General features: G+C 42.6%; 1 protein-coding gene across 1 annotated transcript in view; it reads left to right on the top strand.

Moving 5' to 3' along the window:
• LOC137653938 (uncharacterized) overlaps positions 1-12,869 on the top strand; it is a 138,237-nt gene that overhangs the window by 60,647 nt on the left and 64,721 nt on the right. Inside the window, exon 2 of the mRNA XM_068387569.1 lies at positions 8,429-9,366. Within this exon, the coding sequence (XP_068243670.1) occupies positions 8,429-9,366 (938 nt within the window). The remainder of the gene's footprint in view (positions 1-8,428; positions 9,367-12,869) is intronic.

Raw genomic sequence — 12,869 nt, 5'->3', positions numbered from 1 at the left:
AGTTATTAACGGCCGAATCATATTGGCGAATTGTCGAGTCCCTTTTGTCCAATTCGATGATGAGATCGTTTTCCGGTTTAATGTTCGCGTCTCTACGAGCTGCCAACTTCCTGTAGTCCACAAAGTTAGAGTTTTGGCTATCCTTGAGTAATCTGACACAGTGAGTTTGGATTACTTGGGTCAGTTGAGGAACGGGATCCGGATGGGACGGAGTTTCAACTCGAGGAGGAGAGGAAACCAACTGTTCTTGGCCAGTGAGGTGGTACTAAAGCCACTGCGCCCCGGAAGGAGCGTAGTTTGTGTAAAAGTTTCTTTAGAAGATTCACTGGGGGAGATAGGGAAATCTTCTAATGGTTCCAATCCCGGGGTAATGCGTCCATGGCATAAGCCTGAGGGTCCAGGGTTGGGGTCACATAACAAGGAAGTTTGTGATTCATCTGAGTTGCGAATAGATCTACCTGGAGGCCCGGAACCAGCCTGAGTATCCACCAGAATGAAATTATGTCTAGAGACCATTCTGACTCCAGTGGATTTGTCCTGGATAGTGAGTCCGCTCTCACATTCTGGCCTCCCGCTAGGTGAGTTGCTGACAGGAACCAGTTCTTTTCTGTTGCCCAGGCGAAGATAGTGACCAGGATCTGATTCAGGTTGGGTGACTTGGATCCGCCCCTGTTGACGTAGTGTACTACGTCTGTGCTGTCTGACACTACTCTGATGTGGGTCGACCTCGGAGGAGAGTCTCTCTTCAGGGTCAAGAACACTGCCATGGCTTCGAGAACATTAATATGGGACTGTTTCATGGCGGGTGACCAAGAACCTGAAACATCTGATGTTCGGAGTAATCCCCCCATCCACTTAGAGACGCGGCTGTATGGAATGTCACTTGTGGAGGTGGGAATTGTAGAGGAACCGATTTGGAGAGGTTCTTCGGTTCGGACCATGGGCGTAGTCTCATTTTCAAGACAGAGGGGATCTTCGAGACCCTGTCTCTTATAGGTACTGTAGCTCTCTTTCTCCAAACTTGATTGATGTCTTTGAGTTTGACTTTTAATAGGAGATCTGTTACTGAAGTGAATTGGAGAAGGCCGAGGATACTTTCTAAGACTCTTTGGACATCTGTTTGTGTTTGAGAAAATTCTTGATCTTGGAAACTATTCCTCTCACCTTTTGGAAGGGAGAGACAACGTTTGCTTCGAAAGGTCCCACTGAATGGCTAACCATTCTAAGTGGCCTGATGGTCGCAGGCGAGACTTTTGGAGATTGACCCGAAATCACAGGTTGTCGAGAAATCGAAGTAATTCCTTCGTAGCTCTGTTGCCTTCTATGGCCGGCCGGGCCCAAATGAGCCAACCGGCCAGATAAGCAATGATCTGTATCTCTTGGTTCCTGAGTTGTTTTAACACTGTCTCTCCCAGTTTCGTGAATATCCTGGGATCAATGTTGAGGCCGAAGGGCATGTCTTGAACGCAAAGGCTTTCCTGCCTAGGCGGAAACCCAGATAAGAAGAGAAGTTTCGAGCTATAGGCGCAAGATAATAGTCGTCGGTAAGATTGACAGAGGTGGTGACGGCCCCACGGGGAAGTAAGGTCCGTACCTGAGAGATAGTCAACATCCGGAACTTGTCGCAGAGAATGTAAGAGTTTAGCTTGACAAGTCCAGGTCCACTCTCAATGCCGACAAGCCTTCTTCGGAATTGTGAACAGGAGGCCTTGGAACTTCAGTGATCGATCCCGTTTGATTGCTTTCTTCTTGAGTAACTGTGTGGCGTACTCTTTCAAGATGGGAGTGGATTTCTGGGAGAAGGTCACTGGTGGAGGAGGAGGACCTTGTGGCCATTTTCACCTCAAACCTTTAGAGATTATGCTATGAGCCCACAGACCGAAGGTCCAATGGACTCGAAAGTGGTAAAGTCTCCCTCTTACCGGGACCACCTCGTTGTGAGGGAGTGAATCTAGGTCCTTTCCTTCTCCGAGCCCCCTTTTTCCTAGGTCCGCCTCGATAGCGGTACTGTCTTCTACTCCTGTATCTTCCTCTCTGGTGTCCATGAAAGGAGCCTGAGGGTTCGGATCTAGGGCTGTATGCAGGCGAGGACATCCCAACGGGGTTGGGCTGTGTACCTGGGGAATCAGTGAGGTAGACCACCTGATGAGGGGGATTCGGATGCATAGACGTCGAATCAGAGGAAGACTGTGATGACGAGTGGGTAACCGACTATCGATTCCTGTCTGATAGAGGCCTCAGACAGAATGTATTTCCCACAACTAACCCGATCAGACCATCAAACGTGTAGGTCGAATTGGAAGGGCAGAGATTGGTTCTTCCTGAATATCCAAAACAAAGCCTCAGTGGGATAAATCGAGGCTAGGGTCTCCCCGAGGTGGGGCCCGGCTCTTTAAGAGCCGGTATGGCCGAACCTTCTTTGTCAGTTGAATAGTAAGACCTGTCCATTTATCCATAATAGACAAGGCAACGATGAGAGCGGCTGTAGATATGGCGTATTCCCCATTGTGTGGGGTGAGCTTGGAATTATCGTACCCCCCAGACCGACAACATCCTGGTCCAGACAGATCGGGCCTGCCCTTTAGGAAATAATACCGTTACCTTCGGTACCTTGTCTAACCTAACCAAGGCAAGCTCTTTCAACCGAACGAATCTGTTGAATGGGAATTCTAGTATCTGAGAGTAAAATCTAGGTCCCCCAGAGGGAGGACGTCTATGCCATCCTGAGTTATGGTACCATCTATATATGATCTATATATGGAACATGTAAGGCAAATCTCTATGCGTTGTTTTTATCGAAGGAGGTTACTTCGATATGCCTGGGGCTGTAGGGGGAGTCATCCAAGTTCCTGAACGGATCCGACTCACCACCATATCTTTGAGCTCCGTCATAGCCCCTTGGCTTTCCCTAGAATGTGTTGCTTTTAGCAGTCACGGTTTTATGCAAGGTAACATGAACATCAGGATCCTTTAAGGGTCCTAGGTCGGTGACGCAGGTAATTGCAAAGCTGAAGGCTCAAAACTCATCCCCACCTACCTGCCCGTCCATGGGGTCGACGTCCAACCTTAGAGAGGACACTCCGAGGAGATAGGGACCTCTAGATGGAGCATTCCTTCCCAACCTCGATACCCAAGGGCGTAAAGCCTCTCTTGCAGGCCGGAGAGATTCATCATCATCCTGAAAGAAATTAGGGGATTAGTGATGAAGAAGAAGACCGTTCTCCTCAATAAGCAATGCATACATTAATCCGGATCAAATCATCGTCAAAGGATACCAAAAGGAAATATATTAGAACCAACTTACATCATGGGTCCGGAGTAGCGAGGACATCTCGTAGCAGAACGCGCATGACTCCGGGAACCATACCATGTAGGCAGACCTTCTGTAAAAGAAAGGGGACATAAGTCTGGATGTTCCTTGAAACTTTGGTTAGTGATCCTATTCACAGGCTGGGATCAGCCGTATAATTCATAAAAAGCAATTTTAAAGAAAAGTCATTTAATTTACTATCTTTGGGGTATAGTGCGACACTTGTATTCATGAAATGTGACACTGTTGGCGCATGCGCCATAGGTTGGCCACCCCTGACTCAGACGTTCAGAACCGGGGCCAACATTATTTTACCGATGAGGTTTATAGTTACATGTTATGTGGTTACTGGATATTAGTATTCTATTGATTCATCTGTTCACTGACCAGAGTCTCAAGGAACAGTAGATAGCCTCTCATGGCATGGTTAGTCTCGACCTGGCCCTTCATTAGGAGGGGCTAACGTTTGGTTCCAAGTACTGAGTGGAAATTTATTTCTATTTGAACACGATGTTGTATGGATATTCATCCATATTTATACATAGTTAGAATTGAATAAGCATAAATATAGGCATAATTAATTTATTTCTATTTGAACACGATGTTGTATGGATATTTATCCATATTTATACATAGTTAGAATTAAATATATGCATAAATATAGGCATAGTTATGTTCATATATTTTCATTAGGACTTTCAAGAATAGCTAATGAACATTACCAACGCAAATTCAAAGTGTCATTAAAGTAAGTACAGTTTACTTGTATTCATGTTAAATCCTTTCCTTTACAGCTAAAACAAAAGATTGGCCACCCGTGGTCTGAGTGATCTCTGTTGCTACCGGAGATCCGGTAACAAAGGTCCGTCATAGTGACAACGTGAACACCAGAGGAAATCTAATATTAACCTCAATGCTGAACGCCTGTACGATATCCGGTTAAGCCGGAGATTCAATGAAAAGGACCGTAATAACGATATTGTGATTATTCATGAAAAGGGTTCATACCCTGGTTTTGATCGTCTGATTGATCAAAATGTTAACTCCGATTCTGATCGTCTGATTAATCTCTGTTTGTACCGGAGAACCAGTGACAAAGGTCCGTCATCGTGAAATCGTGATCCTCAGCGGTACGATAACATTCCTCAATACTGAATGTCTGTGTTATCTCCAGTGAAGCCGGAGATTCGATGAAAAAAGGGACCGTAATAATGTAACTGTGATCAACCATGACAAAGGTTCATATGCAAAAGGCCTCAGCCAGAGTCTGAGTGCCGGATTTGACCGTTGCACTCCAAATATCTGACTAGTTCACACCTAATGAGTATCCATTATAGCGGAGTATAACTCAAGGCGGAGCTAAGGGTATTGGCATAAAGCGACCCCAAATAATGACTCATACACTAACGTAACCTATTAATAGTGCTAGCTCTATTAACAGTAACCACAACAATAAAACGTGAATATCATTAAACGTAATATCATTAAACGTATTAACATCAACTTGGAGAATAAGAGGAGGCAAGAATAACTAGTTATCGTATAAAAACGGAAAACGGGAAATCTACCTCTCTTACTCGAGCTTAATAAAGAAAACGAGAGAAGGGGTAACTCATATCTGTAGAAACAGAAAGCGAGCACACACTGCTCACGCTCTCAAGGTTACATAATAACAACTAACATCACACAATAAAATAAGAAAAATAATAAATTTGGTTGCTTTTTTCTTAGTAAAGTAACCAAGAACGAAGAATAACGACAGCGTAACAAATAAACATAAAGATACTGTATAGTCTAAATCGAGCACCTTCCTAAGGTGTGATCATAACAATAACAAAGACTAAATCGCTATTCTTCGTAGGTCTAAATTGGACTTGCTAGCAAATAAATACCATAGTAAGAACCAATAATAAATAATGATAATAAAATAGGTCAAAAAACGCAAGTGATATAATCTAGATGACAGAGTACCAGATGGGCAAAATTAACTTGAAAATCTACTGAAGCGAATAACACCCAAAATGGCTGCCGATAACGAGCCGGCCAACCGCTTCCAAAACTAAAATCCGTAATACTGGAAAAGGAACAAATGCCTGGTACTGAAATAAACTGTCAAAACAAACTATGGTACTTAACATTGGTAAAGGTGAAGTAGCAACGTCAGTCATGTTGAATTAACGACAATTACTTCCGAAAATCACTATACAAAAACTTATCAACTATGCGGGCAAGTCCAAAGCAGAAGGATGACCTAGAAGGCGTTCGTGTGGGTGACGTGGCGTGGCCCAAGTGTGGTTTCTGGGGTCTTTGTTACGGCCCTTCCCTTTGATGGAGGAGTTATCTAAATGGAAGACAGCCTGTGAATAGTGGTTTTCACACGCCCCTAATGTATACACGACACTCACGAAGTGCTCGCGCGAGGGTTGTAACCTCTGCATCCCATGCTTTTAATTTTCTCTGGTATATTTGGAAGATTTATATCAGAAAAAGTACAAAGAAGGACTTTTTCACCGGCCGTCACAGGTCGACCCAGAAAATGCCTTAGTCATATTTTGTCAGGCTTTTAATTAAGGAAGCTCATATTCATTGTAATGAATCAGACCTTGGACTTTTAAAGGTCAAGTCTTATGAAGTCAGAGCAGTGGCAACGTCGGCAGCATTCAGGCAGAACAGATCTCTACAAAGCATAATGGACACGACCATCTGGAGGAGCAAATCCGTGTTCGCGTCATATTATTTGAAAGGTGTTCAGACTTGTTATGAGGACTGTTTCACTCTGGGTCCATTCGTAGCAGCGAGTGCAATAGTGGGTGAAGGATCCACCACTATGTTCCCATAATCCCAATAACCTTTTCTTCTCTTGGTACTTTCAATTGTTTTTTATGGTTTTTTGTGGAGATTGTGTCAGTCTTCCACAATCATTGATTTTGTCAGGTGGTCATGTTTGTTCCTTGAGAGCACCCGGAATTGGTTATTGGAGGAGGTTCTGTCATGATGAGGTTTTGACACCGGTTTGACTGTCCCTTCGAGATCTTCAGCCCCCTGGGAGGATCGCTGGATCTCATAAGGCTAGCAGACATAATGAGGCAGAGTATCATTGAAGTCAGCTTCCTTATCAGGTACGAACCCTTAAATTTTGTTTTAATTAACTCTTAAGTAGAATTCCAGATATGCTAGCTGTCTCTAACCCTCCAGCAAAGGTGTTAATCAGGTATATATATAACTACCGGGTAAGTCTTGTGTTTAAAAATGATATTTTCATTAATAAAATAAATTTTTGAACATACTTACCCAGTAGTTATATATAATTTTAGTCCCACTCTCCTCCCCTCTAAGAGACTAGAGGCATGGAATATATGAGGGTCACTGGAATGGTTCCCAGGTACCTCGCTAGGGTGCAGGGGTGGTACACCTGGCTATCCAACTGGCGGTTGGCGCGAGTTTCGAATTTTCTGCCGTTGACGTCGGGGACGTAAGCTATATATATACCTACCGGGTAAGTATGTTCAAAAATTTATTTTATTAATGAAAATATCATTTTTGTGTAGTGAATGTTGGAGTGTAGTTGGCATTTGACCACTAGGCAGTCTGCGTGCTACATCTGGCCACAGTCCGCTGAACACTACAATGGGACACCAAGCATTCGAGTTCAGGTTATATAGAGCCTTCCGGTTCTTGTACCGTGGGACCTTCGTGGTCCAGTTGCTTAAGCTCTTGGGTTCTCGCAACTCCGGTTACATTTAATGGGCTCTTGGGACCACTGTTATGCTGAATCTGTCGACTCAAATAACAAAGAACCTTCGGATGCTCGGCGCGTGAATCCTGTGGGTTTACACAACACGTTGCCTGCGGGATTCCATCTCCTTCCAGGTAACTATGACATAGTTCATCTGGATAATTGTTTCTTTTAAATAAAACAAAAACAGTGCATTCGATTACTTTTCAACAGCTCACACACACACACAAACACACAAACACACACACACACAAACACACACACACACACACACACACACACACACTCTCTCTCTCTCTCTCTCTCTCTCTCTCTCTCTCTCTCTCTCTCTCTCTCTCTCTCTCTCTCTCTCCCCCCCCCCCCTGCACACACACAGGTAAGACTCATTTTCTTTGTACCTCCTAAGTATAGAATAATACTTTGTTAGGTCCCCAATACCTCTTTGATGGAGGGTATTGAGTAAGTCTCAAGAACTCTAGGTGTTGCACTAGAGTTTGTACGTTAAAGACAAGCCACACGGCTAGTTTCACTTACACACAAGCTTCTGCAGGCCGTTAACAGTGCTTTACCTTATATCGGCACTTGATTTTAGTGAGGGTAGGGTTCCTACTACAATCAATCACAGATCAAATTAGAGAGAGAACCCCAGGTCATTACCAAAGCCAGTTGGTGAGGACTACTACGAGTAAGTCACCCCTATAAATACTGGAGGGTTTGTATTTGCACCGGAACAGATGACAAATTTGGAAGTAATTTGTACTTTTCATGGCATAAAAACCTGGAGCTATTTATACAAATTGCCCCCCCCCCCCCACCCTGTTCCCCAAGAAGTCCCGCCAGGCAGAAAGCAAAGTGGTTACTCATACGAGAGGTGTGAGTGAGTCGGGTTGCTAGTCTACCCCACCCCCTCCCGCTAACTAGCGGATGAGGTTAGTTATCCTTCACTAAAATCATCTTGACTCTTCTTTCAGCTGTGCTGAAAAGTGGTACCTCTTTAAATAACTCCAGGTTTGTATGTTAGGAAAAATAAAAATTACTTCCAAATTTGTGATTTTATTTCCCTAATCTATATGGGCCAGCTCTGAAGGAGTCAAGTTTGACTCATTGGGCTGTTAAATCTCCATCCCCTTGATAATAGATAAAAAAAAAAAACGGTTTTATAATTACCACATTACATTTTAACTGTCATTGAAGCTTTGAAGTTACTCCTATCAAAGGAAACATGTTTTTATAGTTAAGGAAAATAAAAGATACTTTTAAAATGTGTTTCTTTATAAGTTGCTTTATTTATTTATACCATTTGTGCAACATGAATGTATAGGTAAAAATATTTTTATGACAATGATATTTTAATAAGTTACTTTTTTCATATCTTTTTATAGGAACTGTGGACCAAAACCGCCACTGGTTAACAACATCTCAACCTCCGAGAAACCCAAGTTCAACAGTGCTCTCTTGAAAAAGTGGGTTGAACAAAATGATATTGGTGGCCATTTGTTACGGTCAGGAAATTTTGGTATCTCTCAAGAATGTTCTCCGGTTGGACAGGATTATTCTGTAAATAAGAATGCAGTATCATACCCAGAAAATAATTTCATTAAAACTAGCCCAGTTAAGATAATAAGAGGTACTTCTAAGTACCCATATTATGAAAGTGTTCAGGAACCTCTAGCTAGCTCTCCTGGGACTCCAGATCTTCAAAGTAGCTCATTTGGAAGAAGTTCAGCATACAAAGTTGTAAAATTTTTGAACCTAAGTGCTGATAGTAATGACAGGTTTGATATGAAAAATGATAGGACTGTTGGCCATTCAGCCTTTGGACAAAATTGCAATGCTTCTACAGGATCAAATAGGTTTGACCCCTCTTTAGGGACATCAAATCTTGGTACACGAGATTGCAGTGATTACACCCTTGTAGATGACCATAAGCCACAGTCATTTCATAATTTTCTTAGAAATTTTTGGGATACTAAAATAACATCACCAGGTCTGCCATCCCCTATTGCAAGAACTACCAGCAGTGCAGAAGAGAGGACCAATCACATTACTTCTGCCATGCCCTTAGAAAGTAACCTTTATTCAAGACCCTTTCCAACTACTCCTCCCCCTACCCATGAAGACAATGAGGAATTGAAATTCAGACCAGTTGCTGGTGCGATGTTTCCTGCTCAAGTTCATCACAGTAATAACTCTTCTTACTTGGATAATCAGGATAATCAGTATTTACTTTCACCTGAGTATTTTTTGCTACAGCCTGAATCAAGTTCCTCTGCTCACAACATCACCACACCGGGGTGCGCTGAGTCTTCTCACAAAACAGGTAATACTGAATTAAAATTTAATGCATTTGTTATTTTTTATTTGGTATCATGGAAGTACTGTGAGTTGTTTATAGCAAATCCATTAAATCATGGTTTCTGTTGTCCTGAGATATGTCAATTGTGAAATATTAAAAACAGAAGTAGCGGTAGAGCTATGAGTGACTATGATTATGCGCTTATGTCAGTAGTAACTACATACGCAGTTTATTCCATCAGCTGTCTCCCTGCCATGCACTTCAGTGATAGATCATCCCTCAGCTTTTCCTCAGATGTTTGGCTTTTACATTTCATTATTATATATATAGTAGTAGGTTGGTCAGGCCACCAGCCATCCATTTACTACCACTAGAGAGTTATAGGGTCCTTTGACTGGCCAGGCAGTGCTAGATTGAATCCCTTTCTCTGCTTACAGCTTATTTTTCCTTTCCCTACACATACACTGAATAGTTTGGCCTATTTTTCCACATTTCCTCTATCCTTCTACACCTGACAACACTTAGATTCCCAAACGATTCTTCTTCACTCAAGGGGTTAACTACTCCATTTTAGTTGTTCAGAAATTACTTTCCTCATGGTAAGGTTAGAAAAGACTTTAGCTATGGTTACTTGCCCTTCTAGGAGAAGGACACTCCAAAATCAAATCATTGTTTTCTAGTCTTGGTTAGTGCCACAGCCTCTGTACCATAGTCTTCCACTTTCTTAGGGGTAGTGTTCTCTTGCTTGAGGGTACCCTTGGGCACATTCTGTCTTAACAAATCATTGTTTTCTAGTTTTGGTTTGTACCACAGTCTCTGTACCATAGTCTTCCAGTTTCTTGGGTAGTGTTCTCTTGCTTGAGGGTACACTTGGGCACATTATTCCATCTTATTTTTCTTCCTTGTCATTATTTTTAAGTTTTTATGGTTTATATTTGAAAGATTTATTTGTTCCACCACTAGACAAACCTTACGCTCTTTACATAGGAGTATTAATTCGGCTCTAGCTGAAAACCAGCCATTAAGCTTTTGCAATTTTACTTTCCATAAATGATATAGGTAACACTACTGAAATTCTGAACCGAATCCTTGATAGTGTTAGAGAATGGATGACAATTAAACAACTAAGATTAAATGAGAACAAAACTAGAGTTAATTTTGGTGGGTAAGAGAAACGGCGTGAGTAGCATGGGTGATATTCAAATTAACATAAAAGGGATTTTGACGAAGGAAAAATCTATTTCTGGGAAGAGGCCTGTGACGCCCGGTGAAAAGTCATTCTTTGTACCTTTTCTAATGTAAATCTTCCAAATATACTAGAGAAAGATAAAAGCATGGAATGCAGAGGTTACAACCCTCGCGCGAACACCTTGTAGGTGTCGTATATTTAACAAGGGCGTGCGAAAACCACTATTCACAGGCTGTCTTCCATTTAGATAATCCCTTCATCAATGGGGAGGGCCGTGACAGGCCCTAGAGAACACAGTTGGACTACCCCACCGACACCTACCACGCGCACTCTCTAGGACATCCTTCTGCAAGAACATATGGCTTGGTAAGGAAAAAGGGGGTGGGTCCGTACCAAACAACCGGGAAGGGTTTCACCGGGCGTCACAGGCCTCTTCTCAGAAATAGATTTTTCCTTCGTCAAAATCCCTTTTCTGGGGCGGCCTGTGATGGCCGGTGAAAATGTACCAGAGAATGCCTTCCAAGCCCAATACAATAATAACATAATAAGGAGAAAACTAACACCATGTAAGCCAATAATATAATACTGTAAGTAAACATAAAATCACAAACTAGCCAAAGACATAAGGCTAAAATAATATGAAGACAAGGAATCACCTGAGTGTCCAGTCGCAAAAGGTATCAATCTTACATGTCTAAGCATATCTAAACATTAAAGGAATGGTAATTACAATAACAGTTAAATCATAGCAATTAAACATGGTAAATAACTTAGGGCTAACGAACCACTCTGGAGAGTGGCGACGTGGTGTGAGAGGTGGTTAGGAGGGAGGAGAGAAGAGATGGAATAAAGAAATAATCAGAGTTTAATGGGGAGAGATAAGACTCCCCGCTACAACCGTAGGGTATTTAAGGGCTTGTAAGTTCTTTAGATAGTGGCGTTTGAAAACCATAGGAGATTTCCAACCCGTATATTTTTTTTAAGGTCATCAAAGTCCATGTTCTGGAAGTAATTGATGGAGGTAGCTATTGACCGTATATCATGAGCATGGGGAAATGATTCCGGGTTAGCATGTTTTAATGAAGTAGAGGATTTGTTGTCTGATACCTTGAATGGTCATAGTACCCCCTCGTTCCCTGATAAATAAGGGGCCAGACGAGCGGGTGGCAGATCTAGCTAAAAAGGTCCTGAGAGTAGTGACTGGACACAGTGAAGGATCCTGGGGAAGAGAGATAATCTTCCAAGGGGACCACCTATTTTGCGGGTCCTCATTTTTAGCTAGGAAAGCTCTGTCTGGAGAAAGCAGTACTTCGCCTGTAGGGAGGAAATCTATGTTTTCCGGGTTACGTGAGAGAGCTGCTAGTTCTGAGATTCTAGCACCTGAGGCCATAGCTGTTAGAAATAGAGTCTTCCTAAGCAGAGTGATATAAGAGCAGGTCTCATTGTCCGTGTCTCACGCAAGTTTGAGGACATTGTTCAGAGACCAAGAGACTTTTTGTGGCCGATCCAAAGGCCGAAGCCTAGCACATGCTTTTGGAATAGATGAGAAATAGGAATCCGCCAGGTTAATGTTAAACCCAACAAGGAAGATCTTCTTCAAAGCTGACTTGATGGTGGTTATAGTGCTAGCTGCCAGGCCCTTGTCAAATAGGAACCTAATAAACGAGATGGCTAAATTCGGAGTCATACGAGTATGGTCGGAATTCTTTAGGAAATCTGCTAATTTCTTAACAGCCGAATCATATTGACGAATTGTCGAGTCCCTTTTGTCCACTTCGATGAAGTGAACGTTTTCCGGGTCAATGTTTGCGTCTTTATGAGCTGCAAACTTCATGAAGTCCACAAAGTTAGGGTTTTGGCTATCCTTGAGGAATCTGACACAGTCTGTGTTTGGATTACAGTACTTGGGTCAGTTTGGGGAATGGAATCTGGAAGGGTCGGAGTTTCAACTCGAGGAGGAGAGGAAACCAACTGCTCTTTGGCCAGTGAGGTGCTACTAAGGCCGCTGCCCCCCGGAAGGAGCGTAGTTTGTGCAATACTTTCATTAGAAGATTCACTGGTGGAAATAGGTAAATCTTCCTCCAATGGTTCCAATCCAGGGTTAATGTGTCTATGGCATAAGCCTGAAGGTCCATGTTTGGTGTCACATAACACGGAAGTTTGTGATTCATCTGAGTTGCGAATAGATCTACCTGGAGGCCCGGAACCAGCCTGAGTATCCACCGGAATGAAATTATGTCCAGAGACCATTCTGATTCCAGTGGTTTCGTCCTGGATAGTGAGTCTGCTATCACATTCTGGACTCCCGCTAGGTGGGTTGCTGACAGAAACCAGTTCT

This window comes from Palaemon carinicauda, chromosome 15, assembly GCF_036898095.1.
Source record: "Palaemon carinicauda isolate YSFRI2023 chromosome 15, ASM3689809v2, whole genome shotgun sequence".
Lineage (NCBI taxonomy): Eukaryota > Metazoa > Arthropoda > Malacostraca > Decapoda > Palaemonidae > Palaemon > Palaemon carinicauda.
The sequence above is the reverse complement of the archived record's forward strand: the minus strand, read 5'-3'. Positions and strand labels throughout refer to the sequence as shown.